General features: G+C 33.1%; 1 protein-coding gene across 13 annotated transcripts in view; it reads right to left on the bottom strand.

The window, feature by feature from the left end:
- CHD9 (chromodomain helicase DNA binding protein 9) overlaps positions 1-24,141 on the bottom strand; it is a 251,575-nt gene that overhangs the window by 82,859 nt on the left and 144,575 nt on the right. For all 13 annotated transcript variants that reach the window (XM_051979833.1, XM_051979832.1, XM_051979838.1 and 10 more), the window contains 6 exons: positions 17,517-17,663; positions 4,010-4,078; positions 3,877-3,932; positions 2,512-2,629; positions 1,382-1,468; positions 1,063-1,200 (listed from right to left, as the gene is read on the bottom strand). In XM_051979833.1, coding sequence (XP_051835793.1) covers positions 1,063-1,200; positions 1,382-1,468; positions 2,512-2,629; positions 3,877-3,932; positions 4,010-4,078; positions 17,517-17,663 — 615 coding nt within the window. The remainder of the gene's footprint in view (positions 1-1,062; positions 1,201-1,381; positions 1,469-2,511; positions 2,630-3,876; positions 3,933-4,009; positions 4,079-17,516; positions 17,664-24,141) is intronic.

Below are 24,141 nucleotides of genomic sequence, written 5' to 3'. Positions count from 1 at the left end.
TCTTAAAAGGTGTTAAGTCAGTAGAATTGATGAGACAATGCAATGGTTATCTAGTTTAGCATGGTGCTTAATAATTTTCTAGTTCAGTACATGTACTTACTACTTAATATAGTTCTACAAGATTCACACTTATGATAATGTAATTATAGAGAGCATATAAGCTGGGAACCTCAGCCAGAGTCAGATCCAGAGAAAACAAGCGTCCTGGAGGCGGGAGCTCAAGCCCTTGGACTCAGAGAGATTCACTCCATCTTATACCACCATATAGGCAGGCTTGGCCTCCTGCACTTCCCCTACTGAGATCAAGCCTTTCAGAGCCAGAGACAGACTCAGTAGGGCCAAACACAGACTTGGAAGGGGCAGAGCCAGATTCGTTCACTTCATCTCACAGCACAGTGGCTGGCCTGGCCTCCTACACTTCCCCCAATGAGACCAAGGTCAAGGTGGTTTGAAAGGCTCTCCAGAAAGCTACCCAGCCCCAGGCAAGGAGACAATAAAGACTTTTAGACTTTAACACCTGGATATGATTACTCTACTGAAAAAAAGGCTGCTCCAAGACTTCCAAAAAACCTAATAAAGAACATCACACAAATTGATAAACTTTTTCTTTACAACTCAGCCTGACTTAATGCTATTTATTAAGTATTAAATTATAATTTACTGAAACATTTCAAATTGTATATTTTTCTTATCAAATAAAATTTAACTTTCATAGATGCTCAATCTCTACTTGCTGATCAGAAAGATAACCTGAGAAAAATATGCTCCATACTAATTTGTAGGTGTCTTTCCTTTGCCTTACTAGGTTAAAAGTTAAAAACAGGAGAATAAGTAGGAAGTGATATAAACATCACAATAATTGTTGAAGTCTAAATACTGGGAAAACTGACAAAGGTAATAAAATCATTACTGATGCTGTTTTTAAATACAAAGGAAAATGAGAAAATATAAGAAAAAGAAACTTAAGAAAACAATCTACAATGAACAAATTCAACAGCAAGAGTCAGGAAGTTATTAAGGCTTTTTGAAAATAAGTTATTCATAATCCATAGATATCCTTACCAAATGCCTAGAGTCAGGCCTTGAGGCTTGCAATTGTTCAAATTCTTCTATTTTTGCTTGATCTACATCCTCCTTTAGTTCCCATGTACTATCTTCATATGGCAATGAGCACCATTTTACCAAATAGTAAATTACAGGCTATAAAAAATAATTTAAAATTTTAATCAGTTAAAATTTAAAATTAAAAAAAAAAAACTGTTAAAACAAAGAAATCCTAAAATACTTCAATAAAAATAATTTTTTTTTTTAGAACATGATTTTTAAAACAGTTTTTTATTTGGAAAGTTACTTTTTTTGGCTTATTTTACTAAATACTTACCTCACCAGTGTCCTTATCTTCACAAAAAGAAACTTCTAATACTCTATCAACTTCAACATAGTCAGGATTAAAAGGTTCTTCTTCCATCTAAAATTCAAAAGTAATTTAGTTGTCAAATGGTGGGAATAAACTCAATGGCTGACTCACTAGCAGAATTACAACTTGTTTTATTTTAATTAGATTAAAAATAATTTCATGTGGATCTTGGAAATAATATTAATCCATTATTTTACTGATAACTACTTAAATAAAAAGGGTAAGCCTTTGTTGCCTGCTTCATTTAAATGTGGGATTACCAAAAATAAACCTTTAAAAAAAAATCAATAAAAGTGCCTCTCACTGTGGTAAAATTGTTGGTGGGCAATCCTACCTCCACTGAGCAGGATCCTGATATAATTCACCTATTACAATCTTTCAAAGGCTAAGTGTTATGTTTGAATTCCTTTTCAATTAAACAATTCCTTTGTTCAAAAACTCTGTGATATTTGTTAAGGACCATGCCTAGGTGAAGGGGCAGGTCAATTCTCTGAGTGCTTCCATAGCTGTGAATCATAACACTCGAAGGAGTTGCAAAGCAGCCTTTACTAAAGCAGATGTTCCTTGTGGACTGGGAATGAAATAAATTGGAGGCAAGAGGGAAGAGGAGAGAGATCACATAACAATTGTCTCTCAGTCTCCTTGTATTACCATCATCCTCTCGCATGAAGAGATCTATTCTACAGGTCTGAGTTAGACCTCCACAAGCCACTTGACAGATGGCTCCCATATCAAAACAGATATAACCACAGAAGGTCTTTATGTAGTAATTTCATCATTGTTTTTTAAATAGTGGAAATTTACATTTAACACATACCCACATCTATTTATATGCACCAAAAATGCACCCCAAAACAATTACAAATTATTTTTCTATACCCATTAATTTAGTAGAGACATTACTCCCTTCCTTCGTTGAATTTTCAAAATTAATTTTGAAGAAAAACTTAGGTTTGTCTTATATATAGTAGGTATATTCAAAAAGTAAGGCCGAGAAGGCCCAAGTATAATTTCTCAAAGTCTTGGCAAACAATACTGTAAACATTAGAATTCAGCAAACGGGGAACTTTTTTGGGGGGGTGTTTATTACTTACATCTGCAAAAAAATGGGCTCGTTGTGCTTGTCTCAATTTGAATCTTTTGATTTTCTGCTGTATTCTTTTATCTTTTAAAAGTTGTTGTTCTGTGGCCCATTCACAGTGAAGATAGGAGCTGAATAATGAGATGAACCAAATCAGTTCCAATGGAGCAGTAATGAACTGAACCAGCTACACACAGCAAAAGAACTCTGGGAGATGACTAACAACCATTACATAGAATTCCCAATCCCTATATTTTTGTCTGCAGGCCAATTTTACACTATTTCAGAGTTCGATTCTTTTTGTACAGCAAAATAACGGTTTAGATGTGTATACTTATTTTGTATTTCATTTATACTTTAACATATTTAACATGTATTGGTCAACCTGCCATCTAGGGGGAGGAGGTGGGTGGAAGGAGGGAAAAAATTGGAACAAAAGGTTTGGCAATTGTCAATGCTGTAAAATTGCCCATGCATATATAACTTGTAAATAAAAAGCTATTAAAAAAAAAAAAAAGAAGAAAATAGGAGCTTAAGTTGTTATAAATGTTATTATATCAAAGTTAGCCAATGTAGGCTCTTTTATATGGGCACAATCCATTAACAGATACTAACATTCAGCTTTGTAATTAGATGATCTGACATTTTGCTTTATGGCTACTGTAACATAAATAACTTCTGGACTAAAAATGTGCTGCTCATTGTAACCTAAACAAAACTTAGTACATAAGTCAGTAGTCTGCTATATAGAAGCAGACTAATAAGCAATACAGTGTTATTTATCAATAAAATCTTTATTATTAACTCTAGTTATTAAGAAAAAATGCTACTTTATAAAAATAAAACCATCTTAATTCCAGAATCATATAGTTATGTTTACAAATTTTGAAATAACAAAGAATGGAACTTACAAAAAAAAAAAAAAACCCAGGATAAATCAAATATATTTAACTTTCTATTTTTCTTTTAAATAAACAATTTGTAATTTTTTTGTCTTCCTCCCTGATCATTCATTCTTATATTCAATTAATCCATACAAGAAGTTAAATTCACTTATTAAAACAAGAATTATATGTTAAAGAAATTATTCAGGCACCATGAGTGTTGGTGCAAGCATAGAAAATAAATGTAAGCATCTCAAAAACAAGAACATAATCAACAAATTTATTTAATTTCCTGTAAGTGACTTTGGACCATGGGATTCTACTTAATTTTTCAATTAGGCCAATGCAATAAAGTAAATAATAAAAACAGTATTGATATTAAAAATTTTTAAAACCAATGAGATAAATTAGGGTGATAATAACTTAGTAATGTTCCAAAGATTGTACTTCTAAACCAGAATCTCCTTTCTATCTTAAACATATACAATACTTACTAATTCTTGTATTTTACAAAAAATTCTTCTGCATCAATCATTATTCCAGATGATATCTAAGAAGGAAAAAAAACCAATCATTATAATTCAGAAAGAACATGAAATGCACAATATAAAACAATAAAGTACTCACTTCTTTCTTTACTATTCTAGAAGACAGTATTTTGTCCACAATTGCAGCATCTTCTTCGCTTGGATTCTCCTAAGAAAAATAGGAAATTCCAAATTTTATTTATTCATTCATTCATTTATTTATTTATATTTATTTATTATATAAACTTAGTATGTCCAAAACACTATAGTAGGCATCTAGAACACAAATACAAAAATGAAGTAAGACATATCTTTGGTCTCAAGAAGCTTACAACTTAATGGGTAAATGAGTCTATACAAATAAATATGAAATAAAGTAGAATGTATGTGGGGCAAGTAAGCTATATAGATATAGTACTCTAGAAAACTTTGAAGAGGAAATGATCACTTTCAGCTATGGCAGTTTAACAGAAAAAATATGCTTCAGAGAGGAGATGACATCTAATCTGGATCTTAAAAATAGGAAAAACTTGAATGGGTAGAGATGGAGAAGGAACAGAGACACTACATATGAATAGAGAGGCAGAATTTGGCAGGACAAGATTGGCAACAGCTAATAGAGGAATTTAGAAAATAAAACTGCAAAGGAAGAATGAAATCAAATTAAAATGATCATTTAATGTTAGGCCAAGGAATTCAGAGAAAGGCAAGGTAGAAAGCCATAAACTAAAATTCTATGGAACAATTCAACCCAGAAGGGATGGGAAACTCACAAAAAATAAAATTCTAAAGGTATAAATTGAAACAATTTTAAAGAAAATTTAAAGAAATTTAAAGAAAAAAGTAAGCAACAATGTTCAGTGTGGATGCAAAGGGAATTTGCCAATTGAAAAACACACATATAGAAGAAAGCAAAGGCAGATAACTAAGGAAAACATAAAAAGCTAAATGTGGCCTGATACTATAAAAATGATAGCAACTGCAATAAAGCTTACAATGAACTGAGGCTGGCAAGATGTGTTAAAGGTAATAAAAAAGTTTTCTTAATACATTGTGATAAAGAGGAAGATTAAAGAAAGAACAAAATCTGCTTTTGGGTAGATGAGATAATGGCATTAGATGACAAAAAAAGAAAACAGAACTGCTTAACTAACAGCTTGTTTTTATTTCTGCCCAGAGACTTGGAAAGGACAGAATAAAAATTATTAACTGGGAGTTGAAATCCCAAGGTTATTAAGGACTGTTACCACCAAGGCAAAGCCAAGATGGAGGATAGAAGCCAGGACATTGCCTGAGCTCTCTATTTTCCTTCAGAATCAGCACTAGATCAAGCCTCTGAATGGATTTTGGAGTGAAAGAACCCAGAAAAATTTGGAATGAAACAATTTTCCAGCTTAAGCTATCTTGGAAGGACTTCAGGAAAGGTCTATATCACTTGGACAGGGGGAAACATGGGAAATCTGACAAGAAGCCCTTGACCAAAGTATAGACAAGAAGCACTGGACCCTCTATCTTGGCTCAGAGGGCCAATGGTTCAGTAGACTAACTATGAGACCTCTAAAAGGCAAATTGTGAGCCTCTGAACCCTGGCATAACAGGTAGGATTAGGTCAGGCCAATCTAACTCAGCACAGCAGGAATGCCAGCAGCACCACCAGCCCCAGAGTGAAGAACAGTGAGAGGTCACTGTCCTCCTGAAAAAGCAGCTTTGGACAATCTCCCTGTGCCCTAAGAGCAGAGCTCAACTTTTTTAAAACAAGCAAAGAAGCAAAAAGAACCCTTACCATAGAAAAGCTTCCCTAGTGACAGGGAAGAACAGAACACAAATCCAGAAGAATACAGCAATAGCAAAATACCTAAATGTGAAGCCTTAAAGAGGAATATGAACCAGGGGCAGTGCAGTGGATAGAGCACCAGCCCTGAAATCAGGAGGACCTGAGTTCAAATCTGGCCTCAGACACTTAACATTACCTAGCTGTGTGACCCTGGGCAAGTCACTTAACTCCAGTTGCCTGGGGGAAGGGAGGGAGCGGAGGGGAGAGGAGAAGAGGGATATGAACTACTCTCAAGCACAAAAGGATCTCCTGGAAGAGCTCAAAAAGGATTTTAGAAATCATGGAAGAAAAGTAGGAAAAAGAAATGCTATGCATAAGAATTATGCAAGCTTGAGGGGAAAACGTAACAAATTGCAAAAGGAAATAAAGAAATAGACTAAAGAAAACAACTGGGAAAAATATATTTGGCAAAATGGAAAAAAAAATCCACTAAACAAGACAGATCCTTTAAAACTACAAATATAAAAGGAGATAAAAAAGCAAACCAAAGAAAATAATTCATTAAAAATTGAATTGGAAAAATGGAAGTGAATGATTCAATGAAACATAAGAATCAGTAAAATAAAATTTAAAAAATGAAAAAACAGGAGAAAATATAAAATACCTCAGTGGAAAAACAACCAACTTAGAAAATAGATCCAGAAGAGATAATCTAAGAATTGTTGGACTACTTGTAAGCCATAATTAGAGAGTGAGACAGAGAGAAAGAGAGAGAGAGAGAGAGAGAGAGAGAGAGAGAGAGAGAGAGAGAGAGATAAGAGAGATAAGAGAGATAAGAGAGACAGAAACAGAGAGAAACAGAGAGAAATCATCATGGAAAACTGCCCTGATGTCCTAGAACTGGAGGGCAAAATAGTCATTGAAACCAATCATCTCCCAAAAGCGATTCAAAAATGAAATCTCCAGGGAATACTGTAGTTCAATTCCAGAATTATCAGGACAAGGAGAAAATACTGGAACCACAATCAGGATTACCCAGGACCTAACAGCTTTCACATTAAAGGATTAGAAGGCCTGGAAAATGATATTCCAAAAGGCAAAGAAGCTTGGAGTACAATCAAGAATCAACTAAATTAGCAAAATTGACGATTATCTTTAAGGGGAAAAGATGGGCATTCAATGAAATTGGAAATTTTCAATCATTTCTGAGGAAAAGACCAGAGCTGAACAGAAATTTTGGTTTTCAACTATAATACTCAAAAGAAACATGAAAGGTAAACAGGAAAGAAAAAATATTTTTTAAAAGGTTAAATTGTTTACATCCCTACACAGGAAGATAATACATTTAATTCTTGAGCACTGCATCTTTCAGAGCAGTTAGAAAGGGTATACACAGACAGAGAGTGTTGACTTTAATGTGATGACATAATAGAAAAGATTTGTACTGGGAGAAGAGGCAAGAGAAGGTAAAATGGGGTAAATTACATACATGAAGAGGCACAAAAGACCTATAACAATAGAGAGAAAGAAGGGAGAATGAGCATTGTTTGAACCTTAATCTCATCAGATTTGGTTCAAAGAGGAAATAACATACATAGTTTGGCATAGAAAGGGGAAAGAAAAGGGGGAGGCTGAAAGAAGTCAGAAGTAGAAGGGGAAAAGGGTAAGAAAAGGGAAGGCAGCTCGAGGGAGAAGCAAAACACTAAGGAAGGGAGGAAGGAAGGAAAGAATAAAAAAGGAAAGAGAAAATTATAAGCAGGGAAAAATAGGGTGGAGGGAAACAGAGTTAGTCATCATAACTGTGACTAGGATGAACTCTCTCATAAAATGGAAGCAGATAGCAGATTGTATTAAAAGCTAGAACCCTATAATATGTGATTTACAAGAAACACAATTGGAGAGATACACACAGAATAAAGGTAAAAGATTAAAGTGGAATGTATTATGCTTCAGCTGAAGTAAAAACAGTAAACAGGTAGTTATCCTGACTTCAGACCAAGAAAAAGCAAAAATAGATGTCATTAAAAGAGATAAAGAAGGAAACTACATCTTGTCAAAAAGCATCATAGAGAATGGAGTAATTTCAATAATAAACAAGTGGTATAGCATCCAAATTCTTAGAGAATTGAGTTGCAGAAAGAAAAAAGATAATAAAACTATACTAGTGGAGGGATCTCAATCTACCTCAATCAGAAGTAGAGAAGTCTAACCACAAAATAAACGAGAAAAAGTTAAGATGATGAATAGAATTTTAGAAAAGTTGAGTATGATAAACCTCTGGAGAAAACTGAATGGAAATAGAAAGGAAAATATCTTTTTCTGAGTACATGGCACCTACACAAAAACTGACTATATGTTAGGACATAAAAGGCTCATAATCAAATCAGAAATACTAAGTTCATTCTTTTCAAATCACCATGCAACAAAAATTACATGTAATATAGGGCCATGGAAAAACACCAAAATTTAATTGATAACTAGGATTTTTATTACTAAACTTAACAATGATCTCTTAACTGCCATATCTAAATTTTTTCAGTCCCTCTTCTTATTAAACTCTTAATCACCTTCTTGATACTTCCTTTTCTGTAGAATTTTATTAAACTGCTCTCTATTGGATCTCTTCCTATTTGCCTGACTCTCTCCCCTTTATCTTTTTCTAACTGTGGGTATCCCTCCAACTTTCTAAGCTTGTCTCTCTTCTTTTCACTCTCAGTATTATTTCACTTGGTAATCTTATCAGTTCCTATAGATTCAATTATTAGATAAATTCATGCAATTGAATCTCAGATCTATTTGTTTAGCACTAACGACTCTCTTTAATGTCTGGTTTCTTATCTCCAAATGCCTACTAAACATCTTGAATTGGATGTCCCACAGAAATCTTAAATTCATCATGTCCAAAACTGAATTCATTTTCTTTTCCCAAAACTCTTTCCTCTTCCTAATTTCCCTATATTGTCACAGGTACCATCAAGCCCTTATTAATCACCTAGGCTTACAAATCAGGTGTCACTCTTACTCTCCATATCTAATCAGTTGCCAAGATCTATTATTTCTAGCTTTATAACATCTCTGATATGTCTTTCTCTCTCCTGATATTGCCAACACTCTGGTGCAGCCCTTTCAATTATCTCACATCTGAGTTTGGTCTTCCTGACTGTTGGTCTCCACTATAGCCTATCCCCAACTCAGCTATCAAATTGACCTTCGTTGGGGGGGGGGGGGGAAGGGGGGAAAGGGGGAAGAGGAAAGGGGGAGAAATTATCTTCCTATTTTAATCAATTCTAGTGGTTCTCTATTACCTTCTGAATTAAATATAAAATACCATCTGGCTGGCTTTTAAAGCCTTTCATAACCTGGTCCCCTGTCCCCCTACCTCTCTAGTCTTCTTTCACTTTACTTCCACATTTATAGCCTAGAGATAACATGCCCCCTTCCTGTTCTTGGCACTTAACATTCTGTATCTCCCAATTCTGGACTGTCCTGATATCTACAATTTTTACAAGATGTCCCCTATGCCTGAAATTCTCTATCTCTGCTTCTTGGCTTTCATGTTTTTCTTCAAATCTTTCCCACTTTCTGCAAGAAGCCTTTCCCAGTTCTTCTTCTTCTTCTTCTTTTTTTTTTTTCAGTTCTTCTTTATCTGAATGCTTCTCCTCTTAAATTATCACCAATTTATTTTATATATATCCTGTTTGTACATAGTTTGCATGTCCTTATTTCCATTAGGCTATAAGCTCCTTGAAAGAAGAAACTGGTTATTACCTTTTTAAAAATTTACAATGCATATAGTAAACATTTAATAAATGATTGTTGACTTGATCATGGATCATAATATTCAGAACTGAAAGGGACTACAAAAATGATTTGTTTCAAAAACTGGAAAACCATTTCTTGGGTATGTTACAATAAGGATTACTCTTCATGTATGAGCTGAACTACACAGTCATAGCAATCACTTTTCTTTTAAAAATTACTATTTTTATTAATATTGTTTGTTTTTAACAACACCCAAATTTTCCCTTGTGTGTCTCTAAGGAATAAGAAAAAATATCAGCAAAACCAATCACATTTCCAAAAAACAAACCAAACCAAATAAAAAGCCTGTGGTCTCTTCCAATCCTCAAATTTTGTGATATTTTGAGCTAAGTCTCAGAGAGTTTAAAAGGGATTTGCACATGATATTTCAAGTTACAAAATGCTGACTTTTAATTCAGGCTTAGGCCCCGATTCTACATTCACCTTTCTTTCTAACTGTACTTTCTAACTGTATTTCTAAATGGCTACTCTTGATGAATTAAAATCATTACTGATGAATAATAATAATAATAATAATAATAATAAACTCCTGGAAAATGTGATTGCTGAATGACTCTAAATGATCTCTAAAAAATTGTTGAGAATGAGAGAGGCATCCCAGAACTGAAGAAGCATAACCATCTCCAATTTTAAAAGAAAGTTAAAGTTAAGTCTGAAAATTATTTTAAAGACCAGATCCCAATGGTATTCAATACTGTATTAATGTCAACTTGGAGGAAGATCTATGGTAGTACATGCCAGGGAGCTCCCCCTGCTCTGTGTTATTTCATATTTTTAACAATGACTTAAAGATAGCATATTTATAAAGTTTTCAAATGACACAAAACTGAAAGGTTAAGCTAATATCAACAAAGTTAGAAGTTAAAAATATCTAAGCAGACTGGAATGTTTAGTTGAATCTTATTATTTTTAAAAAAAATCATTTTGTAATCATGTCTGACTTTGTGATACCATCTGGGGTTTTCTTGGCAAAGAATAGGAGTTGTTTGCCATTTCCTTCTCCAGCTTGTTTTATAGATGAGAAATTGAAACTAACAGAGTTATGTGCTTGCCCAGGGTCACATAATTAATAAGTGTCTGAGGTTAGCTTTGAACTCAGAAAGATGAGTCTATTTGACTCCAGGCCCCATACTGTCTCCACCGCACTGCCTAACGGCTCTAACAGAATCACTTTCTCTTGTGGCAAGGCAGTCTCTAGAGCAGGAATTCTTAATCTTTTTTGTCATGTATATCTTTGTCTATCTAGTAAAACTTAGGAATCTTTTCTCAAAATGCTATCTTACAATGCATAAAATACATAGAATTACCAAAAAACCCCAAATTATACTGAAAGACAGTCATGAAAATATTTAAGTTCAAAAATCCAAAATTAAGAATCCTTGCTCAAGAGAGTAAGTTGAACCCATTCCTAATAAAAACATTAGCGAGCATAAGAATAAATGGAGTAGCAACTATCTCATTTAAAATAACTATAGACAATATAACATATTTGGGATTCTATCTGTTAAGACAAAGCCAAGAATGATATGAACACAAATTACAAAACATTTGTCACACAAATAAAGTTAGATCTATACAACTTGAAGAATATCAATTGCTCATGGGTAAGCTGAACGAATAGAATAAAAATAAAAATTCTACCTAAATTAACCTAATTCTTCAGTGCCATGCCAATCAAAATGCTAAGAAATTACTTTATAAGGCCAGAATTAATTACTTCATAGGGTCATAAACATAAAAAAATGCAAAGGCAAGTGGCCTACTCACATCAGAGCCCAAACTATATTATAAAGCAGTGGTCATCAAAACCATTTGGTACTGGTTAAGAAATAGAATAGCTGATCAGTGGAATAGATTGAGTTCACAAGACACAACAATCGGGATAAGAATTCATTATTCGATAAAAACTGCTTGGATAACTGGAAATTAGTATGGCAGAAATTAGGCATAGACCCACACTTAACACCATATACCAAGATAAGATCGAAATGGGTCCATGACCTAAGCATAAAGAACGAGATTATAAATAAATTGGGGGAACATAGGATAGTTTATCTCTCAGACTTGTGGAGGAGAAAGAAATTTGTGACCAAAGATGAACTAGAGACTATTACCGATCGCAAAATAGAAAATTTTGATTATATCAAATTAAAAAGCCTTTGTACAAACAAAACTAATGCAAACAAGATTAGAAGGGAAGCAACAAACTGGGAAAACATCTTTACAGTTAAAGGTTCTGATAAAGGCCTCATTTCCAAAATATATAGAGAACTGACTCAAATTTATAAGAAATCAAGCCATTCTCCAATTGATAAATGGTCAAAGAATATGAACAGACAATTTTCAGATGATGAAATTGAAACTATTACAACTCATATGAAAGAGTGTTCCAAATCATTATTGATCAAAGAAATGCAAATTAAGACAACTCTGAGATACCACTACACACCTGTCAGATTGGCTAAGATGACAGGAAAAAATAATGATGAATGTTGGAGGGGATGCGGGAAAACTGGGACACTGATGCATTGTTGGTGGAACTGTGAACGAATCCAACCATCTGGAGAGCAATCAGGAATTATGCCCAAAAAGTTACCAAATTATGCATACCCTTTGATCCAGCAGTGTTTCTATTGGGCTTATATCCCAAAGAGATACTAAAGAAGAGAAAGGGACCTGTATGTGCTAAAATGTTTGTGGCAGCCCTGTTTGTAGTGGCTAGAAACTGGAAATTGAATGGATACCCATCAATTGGAGAATGGCTGGGTAAATTGTGGTATATGAATGTTTTTTTTCATTTAAATTTTATTTTATTTAATAATAACTTTGTATTGACAGAATCCATGCCAGGGTAATTTTTCTTTTACAACTTTATCCCTTGCACTCGCTTCTGTTTCGTTTTTTTCCTCTCCCTCCCTCCACCCCCTCCCCTAGATGGCAAGCAGTCCTATATATGTTAAATATGTTGCAGTATATCCTAGATATAATATATGTGTGCAGAACCGAGCAGTTCTCCTGTTGCACAGGGAGAATTGGATTCAGAAGGTAAAAACAACTCGGGAAGAAAATCAAAAATGCAAATAGTTCACATTCGTTTCCCTGTGTGCCTTCTCTGGGTGTAGCTGTCTCTGTCCATCATTTATCCATTGAAACTCAGTTAAGTCTCTTTGTCATAGAAATCCACTTCCATCAGAATACATCCTCATACAATATCGTTGTCGAAGTGTAAAGTGATCTCCTGGTTCTGCTCATCTCACTTAGCATCAGTACGTGTAGGTCTCTCCAACCCCCTCTGTATTCATCCTGCTGGTCATTTCTTACAGAACAATAATATTCCATAACATTCGTGGTGAATGTTGGTGGATAAATGATGGACAGAGACAGCTACACCCAGAGAAGGAACACTGGGAAACGAATGTGAACTATTTGCATTTTTGTTTTTCTTCCCGAGTTGTTTTTACCTTCTGAATCCAATTCTCCCTGTGCAACAGGAGAACTGCTCGGTTCTGCACACATATATTATATCTAGGATATACTGCAACATATTTAACATATATAGGACTGCTTGCCATCTAGGGGAGGGGGTGGAGGGAGGGAGGGGAAAAATCGGAACAGAAGCGAGTGCAAGGGATAAAGTTGTAAAAAAAAATTACCCTGGCATGGATTCTGTCAATATAAAGTTATTATAAAATAAAATAAAATATTAAAAAAAAAGACACAACAATCAAAGACAATAGTAATTTAGTGTTTGATAAATCCAAAGATTCCAGCGTCTGGGATAAGAACTCACTATTTGATAAAAATTGCTAAGAAGTTTGGAAAACAGTATGTAAGAAACTAGGCATTGATTTGTAAGAAATGAAGAGCAGACTGATTCCAGAAAACCCTGGAAAGATTCACATGATCTGATGCTGAGTGAAGAGAACAGAACAAGAGGATACTACACAGTAAGAAAATTATGTGATAATCAATTGTAATATACTTGGCTCTTCTCAACAAAATGGTGATTCAAGATAATTTCAATAGAATTGGAGATGAAAAATAATATCAACATCCAGAGAGAAAACCATGGAGATTAATTAAATATGGATCAAAGCATGGTATTTTAATTTTTTGTTTTTCATTCTCATGTTTTTTCCCTCTTGGTCTTATTTTTATTGCCCAACATGAACAAATATGGAAATATGTTTAAAAGAATTGCATATATTTAACCAATATTAGATGACTTGTTGTCTTAGGGATCGGGGAGAGGAGGGATGGAGACAAATTTGGAATATATAGTCTGGAAAAATGCAGAAAATTATTTGGAAAATAAAATATTGAGGAGAGGGATAAGGAGAGGGAGAGGGAGAAGGAAAAGGAGAAGAGTGGGAAAGGAAGAGGAGGAGGAGGAGGAGAAGCCAGGGACCACAGTGAAAACTGAACTCTGATGGTTGACAAGAATCTTTATGAAGCACTCTTTAAGTTGAATAATGCCTTTTCTAGTGATACTAGTGACAATAAAGAGATTGTATTAGGATGTTGAATGAATCTGGAGAAATGCTAAATGACAATTATATTGTGCAAGTAATTAACCTAGATCAAGGCTTAACAATCAGGAAGAGATTGGATTATATGGAATTTTTTGACAACAAAATATGAATAAGTCTATATACTAAATCACCTTATTAATTCACAAATGTATCATATGCTAATTGTAAGTTTTGGAAGCAAGTAATACTAATGATAACTGATATTTAATTTATATAGTGCTTTATGATTTGCAAAAGTTTTAAATACATTATCACAATAACCCTGTAAGATATGTACTACATGTGATATTCACCTCATTTTAGAGATGAGAAATTAAAGTTCAAAGAAATGAATTTATTTGCCAAGTCCATATAAAACTAGAATGACTTTCCATAAAGCTTAACTCCAGGTAACTCTAGTAAAAGCTTAACTCCAATGCCAGCACTTTGTCCACTGAATCAGGGTTCTATAGCATTAGGAAAACATTTCTTAGAGGTCTAAATATCTAATTTTTAATTGTATTATCACTCATTTCTTACATATAAAAACAATTATTTGATCTACTTTATCATAGGAACTTGTATAGGTTAAACAATAAAGATAAATACAATGGCACAGATTAGTTGATGTAAAGTATATCTGGCATTACAAAATACATATTTATTTCAAAAATGCTATTTTCAAAACATTACTCCAAATTTCTTCTCCCTTAAGTCATTGCCAACAATTGATACAACTTGGATAACTTGACTAGATAACCAAGAATGAGTAGAGTGAAACATTCCAGAAGAAAAAAATTCAAACTTTTATCACTGGACAATGATAAGTGAATATGTATAAACATACAGATGTATGTGCGCACACACACACACACACATATAGTTATGCCTACAAGACATTCTTTTGCCTTCTCTAATAATGTGAGCCTATGTTTATGGAAAGTCATTCTCGTTTTACTTAGTCCATTAAGCTATTAATCAATTTCTATGACAAATTAATATAGGAGTAAAAATATCCACCTAAAATAATATAATTATTCTGAGATGCTGAAAAGATTTAGAAGTGACTAAGACTTGGGGACAGATGTTACAAGGAGATAGTTAAATTTTACCCCTTCTCCAACCAAAAGTCAGCAGGACCAAAGAAATCAATTGTAAGATCTTCCTAAAATATGATTCTTTTTAAACATAAAAGATCTTTTCCCCATTACATTTCAAATCCAACAAACTGGTTATTAGAGAAATGCTGATCTTAACTTTAGTCTTTAAAGTTCTTGACATAGGTTTATCATAGAAAAAGTCTAAACTTATTACTTTCCACTTAGGAATGATTTTTAAAAATTAGCACTGTGAAATTTGATGTCATAAAAGAACAACATTCTTTTAGAATGTATTAGCAGAAGGTTAAGTACTTAAACTGGTAAATAACAAATTTTATTTTAGCCATACATATAGATTAGGAAATAACATGTATTTCCAAACTTTTAAGACAATGATTGCCAAATCTTATTTACATATATTTACTTTGAAGAAATTAAACACAAAATCACAATGATAAACATTAAATATTTCATTTTTTGATAAAAGAAACCATAGCCAATGTCTCTTTTCTTACTATTACATTTATGATAAATTTTTACTGAATACTTAAAAGAAATGCCTCATTGACCAAGTGATAATACTACTAGCTCTATAATTTAAAGAGATCAAAGAAAAAAAGTGCCCATAATCTATAAATATATGTATGAACCTCTTATTGGAAACTAAGGGGATTTATTTGCTTGTCAAAATTGCCATCTATGAGTGAATGGCTAAACAAATTATGGTATATTAAGGCAATGAAATATTATCATACCATAAGAAATGACAAAATGGTGGATAACTTCAAAGAGAACTAAAATGACATATATAAATTGATCCAGAATGAACTGTGTAAAACCAAAGCGATTATTCAATAATGACATTAAAATAAAAACAAATGTAAAAGGTTTGCTAATTCTGATCAATATAATGACAAATCATGGTTCCAGAGACCCAAAGATGAAGCTATCCATCTCGTAACAGAGAAGTGATAGACTCAAGATGCAAAAGGAAATAATCAGTGCAGCAATTTGCTTTGCTTAATTGTGTATTTGTTATGAGCTTTTTGATTTCCTTGTTCGAGAGGGGACAACAAATGCTTATTAATAAAAAAAAAATAAAATTAAGTTTTAAAAATGAAGAAATGCCTCAGGAGTTAGAGGTACGCCTCTCTTTTCCTCTCCATGCACATACAGTCCATTCTTAGAGAAAGAATGATTTGCTTGGATCACACAGCTAGTAAGTGTCTAAGACTGGATTTGAACTCATGAAGATGAATCTTCCTCTGAGCCCAATGTTTTATCCACCATGCCATCTAACTGCCCCAGAAATGTGATGAGCAATTCTTTGAGGATTCATGAGGAGCAAAGAAAGAATAAAGAAAGCAAAAATAAAGGCATAGCTCATGAAATGGCGAATAGGAGTCAGAATGGAAGAGAAGAGAAAAACAAACAGGACAAAGCAAAGAGATATCATAGAATATCAAGAATGCCATAAAAGAATGGTTTTTTCAGACATAAACATTCCACAGCCCTTTTCCCACTGATGAGTTCTTCCTGAAGCCAATAATTCTGAAAGCACCCAACATGGCCCACCTTCATTTGCCCTTCTGGCTGTGCTTCTGATTTTCCAGAATTCAACATCATGTCTCAGCTGCAGTTTTATTCTGGCAGTTTCCCCTTAGAATCTGGGATCTCCTCACCTAACACCTTTCCTTAGTGCTGGCTCCATTCTCCCAAAGATGAATTCCTCTTGAAGCCTCCATCTTGAAGAAGGGTCCTCGTTTAGCCAACCTTCAGTATCCTTTCAGCTGTACTCCAGATTTCCAACACCAAGCCTCCATTGGATACTTTATTGTCCTCCCCTTTTGTGTACTGTCCTCCCTCATTAGAATGTAAAATTGTTGAGGATAGAGACTCTTTTCACTTGTATTTTATATTTCCAGTACTTACCATGTACCTGGTATACAGTAAAAACCTAATGTTTCTTGTCTTGCCCTGTCTATAGTAATATACATTAAAGAAAGAGACAGACAAATGGAAGGAAGAGAAGAAGATAAGGAGGTTCACTTAAACTAAAGAAATGTTGAAAAAAGCACATAAAAGGGAAAAGAGTGTGGGAGTGAGCTAGAATCAAATTAGTATAAACAAAATTAATCAGAGGAACAAAGTACTGACTTTGAAAGGGAAACAAAATCACTATAAAAGAAAAATGGGACAAAACACTACTAAAATATTTTTCTTGGATAAAGAAATGCCTTAAATGCTTGAGAAATAAGCAGAATGAAAAGAGAGAACTTCTTAAAATTGTTAATGAGATAAGGTAGAAATCATAAGAGATACATTTAGTTACGAGAAGATAATAAAAGGAATTAAAGATGGTCTGCATATTTTTCCCAGTCACTTTGTAATTTTGCTTACCACAAATAACTGCAAAGGTTGTTCAGCGGGTAAAGAGGCTGAACTTTTTCTGATTTTCACAGAAACTTTTGCTTCTTCTTCTGACTGTTTTCCTTCTGTATCTTCAGCATACTTTTTCCTTTTAACTTGACGATTCGATCTTCTCTTCTGGAATTAACCGTAAAAGGAGCAATTTTATGCTTTATTTTAAAAGAAAGAATATAATAAAATATTTTCAAAAGGTTGATAAATTCACACAACTAATTTTAGAGATTGGAGATTTGGAAATTTCTTCCCTTTTTTTCCCACTGATAATACCACAAATGGATAAAAGGATTGCAACCTCAGATTGCTTCCTGGATTTTCAGGAAATAAAATTTAGTTAGAAGAATTTTCTCAAAATTTTGACACCAATGGTCTGCAAGAAGTCTTTTTAAAAGGTTCAATTCTTTCAGTTACTTATTTTATTATCTATGCAACATGTATTTCTACTTTTTATCTTTTTTGTATAGTTTTGCAGAATTACTCCAAAGTGCCTAAGAGTAGATGGAGTTAGTCTTAATGAAAATGAAGGCAACATGAAGTTTTCTGTACTTTAAAATGAAATAAAATAAAAACAATATGGAAGTTTTAAAGCCATCCAATATTTAAATAAAGCAGCAAAAGGAATTAGTTAAGGCTTAATTACTTCTAATTTTTCTTAAACTATAAGGAAGTATTGGGGTAAAGATAGAATAAAGTCTTTGTTAGAAATACTATGCAATGATATAAGTGAAGTATGATTATAAGATTAAGTATGATTAATTTTTAAAATCTAAATTATTTTTAAAAGTAAAAAATCATATTTCATTTACTATCAACAAAACTCTGAATCAGATTTAGAAGTTATGTATTTCACTGTGGATTCAAAATTAAAACAAGTTTTCATAAAGGTGAATTATTCTGCTTTTAATTTTTAAAAACTTACATATATTAAAAAACTCAAAAATTTATATTTTAAACTAAAAAACAAACTGTCCATCGTGATAAGCATAGAAACTCATAGTTTTGATGAACTCTTTACTTCCTACAAATAACTACAAGAACTGTCTATCAGATAAGTAAGTTAAAATAATTTTGTTCTTCACAGAAAGTTTTGCTACTTCTTAAATGTTTCCCTTCTGAAACCTCAACAATATTTTTGTCTTTTAACTTAACTTTAAAGATCATCTTACTTAAATAAAAGATATATTTTATTCATTGCCCATATAACAATGTGATTAATTTCAAAAAACTATTAAAATAAAAAATAATTTGCATAAGTAGAACTGAAATTTATATACATATACACATTGGTGGGTGTGTATGGTGTTTACACATGAGTGTGAGTGTGTGTGTGTATAATCTATAAAGAGGAATTGCTAGCATAAATCAATAATGAAAACAACAATGGAGAGTTTAATTCAGAAATCAAATTATTTGAAAATATCTTTAAAATAATTCACTGCTAATAATTACCATGTTCATTATGAATTATTCATGTCTAGTTATTCAAACATTTCTCCATGTGGCAACACTTTGTTCATCAGTTCACTTAAATTTTTAAATAATTTCTAACTCTAGTCTTATAAAATACCAAGATGAACTAGGATATTAGGAAATCATTTTGAATTATGGTTAGACCATTCAACAATTCAAAAAGGATAGGAATCATTATTGATCCTGAAAGGATTAAGACCTTGAAATTAGTAAGATTACATTTCTTTAAATATTTTATGATTTAGATTTTTCACTAATTTATATTGTTTATCTCCCCATAGTTTTCTTATTCCCAAATTAACAAAGATTTTTCCTATATATCAAATAAATCTTAAATTGAGTTAACAGCCTACAAAATCAAAGGGATTTTTAAAAGAGATATTTCTTCCACTACATGAAAAAGTTCTATGTGGAAAGAATCTACAAGTGCATATGTACTTAGCTTAAAATGCTTTTTGAACTCTTATGATACCAATACCTGTATGGCAGGCTATCCATGTATAAAACTGTAAGGTTTTTTAATTTAATAGTTTAAAAATACAATAGTTATATATGAATCTGTATAACAAGGAGCTATGTAAACTAAGCATCTTAGCTTTAAAAAATTTAACTTATGCATCCTCATGAAAAAGCAAAAATAGAAAAAACTTATGCATTTCCTACCTTCTAGTATGGTAACAATATAAGCAATTTTAAAAATCCCTGAAAAATATAATTTCCTGAAATTAATGAAAAGAAATAAAAAACCAATTGGTGGCCAGGTTTGGAAAAAAATTTTTTTTAAATATACAGTGACATTCAATTTCAAGGTTAGATAGGGGAAATATAAATGATTAGGAGAAATTAACAGTCTCGGAAAATAAATGGACATATGATGATGAATAGTTATGAATTGAATATAAAAATAAAGAATTTTCCTCAACTCCATTCTGTTAGGTTTTAAGAAGGAATAAAACATTTAGGAACCCACATTTTATGGTTAACAAATATTGTCATAAGGGACGGAGGAATTTTCATGTATAATAATTATTCTTGGAAGTATCAATCATCCTATCAATCAACAAACATTTATTAAGTAGCAGGCACCAGTGTAAAGTGATGGAGATAAAAAACAAAAATGAAACAGTCTATGCTCACCAACTTAGCATACTACTTAAAGGAAAACAACAAGTACAAAAAAAGTAAACACAAAGTTGATACAAAGTAAATACAAATATAAACTACAAAGTCATCCTTGGTGGGTGGGAAGAATACTAATAGCTGGGAGTATCAGGATAGGCCTTATGTAGGAAGTATCATGTGAACTGAATTTAGAAGAAAGCTAGCATTACAGGCAAGAAAGACAGTATATATAATGGCAGAAATGTAAAGTGGAATGTGTGCATTTGGATCAGCAAGAAGTAAATCTGTGTAGAATGTAGAGAGGTTTTGAAGGGGAATGATAAATAACGAACCTGAAAAGTAGGTTATTGAAGACAGGTTGTAAAGATCTTTAAAGGTCAAACAAAGATTTGTATCTTATCCTCCAAACAACAGAGAGCCACACTAATATGGAGACTAAAGCTTTCAGAGAAAGCAATATAATTCATTCATTTGTCACCAAATTCTATATATCTCCTCTGTTTAATTTTTGATTTGTTGGTATAAGCAGTTCTGTCTCATTATCTTCCTAAACCTCAGGCACGGTGGCATCCTCTGTGCAAAGTCATCTTCCTTTCATTCTGAAAATTATATTTCACTAATATTTTTTGTGCTCAAAACAACCTAAGAATATAAATGACCTATCTATCTAAGAAAATATATGTTCAGTGCTGATTAGAAGTTGATCAAGTAAATGATCAAATGATACGAGGAAATGACATAGAGTCAAAGACAGAAGGTCAGAAATTTGTCTCCATGTGTCCAAAAATAGACAATAAGAGAAATGAATAAAGAGTAGGCCATAGGCTACAGATCTCTCCCTAAGCACATAGGAGGCCAAGAGTCTAAGGCCATTCTAAAGGGTAAGCTAGAGGGAGAAAATTTCACTCAGCATTATAGTTTAAGTATAGTAAAATTGTTTGGGGAAGGTAGACAGCACAGTGGATTAAGTGCCAGGCCTGAAGTCAGGAACAGCTTCCTGAGTTCAATTATAATCTCAAATATAACCCTGTGCCTCAGCTTCCTCATCTGTTAAATAAATTGAAGAAGGCAAACTATTCTAGTATCTTTGCCAAGAAAATTCCAAATGGAAACACAAAGGGTCAGAAGCAACTGAAAGACTAAACAACAAAATTATTTGGAGGTTATAAAAGTGTATTAAAAGAATAATGCTACTGCATATGTTTTTAAAAGGAAAAAGCAAAATCTCCCACAACAGTACTGAGGGGAATTACTAATAACAGTGACAAGATCTTCAACTTTTAGTTCTAGTAACTAGAGAGCAGAGAAAATTTATCCTAATATTTCCCTCATTCTGTGAAGACCAAAAAACTACTATTTATACTTCAAATCTAGTATACTTATCTATTTTGTTACCTAACTTGCTGAACAGTCTAGATCACCCTTTAAAATCTTCACTAGATATTATGATTTCCTCAAGCTATCAGCCTTATATCTCTTTTCTCTTTCTCGGCCAAAGTCTTAAAAAAAAAAATCTTGGGGCAGCTAGGTGGCACCGTGGATAGAGCGCCAGCCCTGAAGTCAGGAGGACCTGAGTTCAAATCTGGCCTCAAACACTTAACACTTCCTAGCTGTGTGACCCTGGGCAAGCCACTTAACCCCAATGGCCTCAGCAATATAGTGTGTGTGTGTGTGTGTGTGTGTGTGTGTGTGTGTGTGTGTGTGTGTAATTCTAATGATCTTTTCCAAATTTTCATCCTTTTGGTCTCTCTATAGTATCCAATGTTGTTTAACCTCAGTGTTATGCTCAACTTCTCATTCTCCCTCATTCCACATATACAATCAGTTGCCGTCCCTGGGTGGCACAGTAAATTGAGTGCCAAGTCTGGAATCAGGAAGCTCTAGTTCAAAAACAGTTTTAAACACTTACTAGTTGAGTGACCTTGAGCAACTCACTATATCTGTTTGCCTCAGTTTCCTTAACTGACAAATGGAGATAAGACCTACTTCTCTGTGTTGTGAGGATCAAATGAGATATATGTAAAGCCCTTAGCATATTACATAAATGTTAGCTATGACCATAATAATGATCATCACCATCATCATTACCTTCATATTTTTTGGTCTATAAAATTTTCCAAAATACTCCCTTTTAACTACTCATACAGTCACCTATGGTTTGGTCCCTCATTTGGACTACTTGCCTAGACTACTAGAATGACCTCCTGTTTAGTCTCATCAATACAAGTGTCTATTTACTCCAATACATCCTGTAGAGAGCTGCCAAAGTGCTTTTTCTTAAGCATAGGTCAGACTATTTTATTGTTGTGCTTCAGCAACTCCGTTCTTGTCTCCAAGATAAAATATAAACTTCTCTGATACTTTTCAAAGCCCTTTGTGTCCTGGTCACATATTTTTAGCCTTGTATATCACTGCACTCCTAGCCCTCTTAAGTTCTAAGCAAACTGGCTTTCTTGCTATCCACTTAACCATAACACTACATATCTCATCTTGATACCTTTGTACAGACCATCACTCACTTCTAGAATGTTCTGCTTCCTCTTTCCAGCTCTAGCGCCAATAGTCAATAATAGAAATAATTAGCATTAATATAACATTTTCAAGCAAAGTGTTTTTTATATATTTTATCTTATGTGATTCACACAACAATCCTCTGAGTTGTATTGCTAGTATTATAGCTATTTATAGATACAAACCTGGTCAGACTAAGTGATCTGCTCTTAATAGCTTACTATATCTTTTAAGTGTCAAAAATGAGACTTGAAGCCATGTCATCATGATTCCAACTATAGCAAGCTATCCATTATGCCACGATATTTCCTATATCAAGTCCTTCTTTATCACTAGTTAAGTTACTCCCTAAATTACTTTATTTTGTACATATTTTACATATGTACATATTGCCTCCCCTGATAAAAAATAGTCTTACTTGAGTGCAGGTACTTTTACTTTTGTTTTTGTGTTCCTGGCAACTAGCAAAGTTCTTGGCACACACTAGAAACTTTATAAATGTTTGTTGATTGACTTGATTTTATCGGTGTAGATATTCTCCTCCATCAGTGGAAGATCACAATAAATCTATAAAATCATTTCATCCTATTCAATTCTTAGCCATGTGTTGCTATAAATCCTCCCCAGATTATCCACCCAATGTCCCAGAAGCAATCTTGATTTTCTTAATATTGAGTATATATCTATAGCAGATTGTCCTTTGTTGTTGCTCCATCCTTTTAGGAACACACATGTTCTTAATGTGACCTTTTCATAACATTTCTGGTGTACAAGTCATCACTGGCAATATGAGGAAGTCTTTTATATTAAAGTGTCTCTCCATTATTATTTTAGCAACCCACAACTTTTACTCTTCTCAGACTGAAGGGTTTTATGCCATACAGCTTACAATCTTCCCCATCTCCTCTGGACTGTTAAGCAAATGAGTTTATACTCAAATGACAAATAGATCAAAAGATAACCGAAAAAGGCACTTTCTAGAGAATTCTGGATCCTTCACTAGAAATTTACATCAATTAAATATTTAAAGAATGGTGACATTAAGAATTAATTTATTTCTCTCCATTTTCTGGCATCAATAATTTAATCACAAATAATACTGTCTCCTTCATTTTCTAATTTTGTATTTTTGACTAGTTTAACCAGTTGATGCTCTAAGTGCACACAGAAAACACATCCTCCAATGACAGCATATAACCAATGGATTCCTCCAGAATGGAAAGTTAATTTCAATTTTCTGGTATGTGCTATTTGGTATTTGACACATCTAGGCATTATGAACATTTTTTAAAAGTAGTCATGAGGTACAGGTATGAGAAATTTTTTGACCATTGCAATTAATGAAAAAAATTTCAATTTTCCTATTCAATAGGTGGGAAAAGAAGATAGACTAAAATGATTACTCCTTAATTGGATTCTAAGTCCTATATATGTAAATAGTATAATATAAGCTGCCAACTCCAACATCTTATCCCCCCTGCTTTCTTTTATATAA

The sequence above is a fragment of the Antechinus flavipes genome, chromosome 2 (assembly GCF_016432865.1).
Source record: "Antechinus flavipes isolate AdamAnt ecotype Samford, QLD, Australia chromosome 2, AdamAnt_v2, whole genome shotgun sequence".
In the NCBI taxonomy this organism is placed as follows: Eukaryota; Metazoa; Chordata; class Mammalia; order Dasyuromorphia; family Dasyuridae; genus Antechinus; species Antechinus flavipes.
Note: the sequence above shows the minus strand (reverse complement) of the source record. Positions and strands in the feature narration are given on the sequence as shown.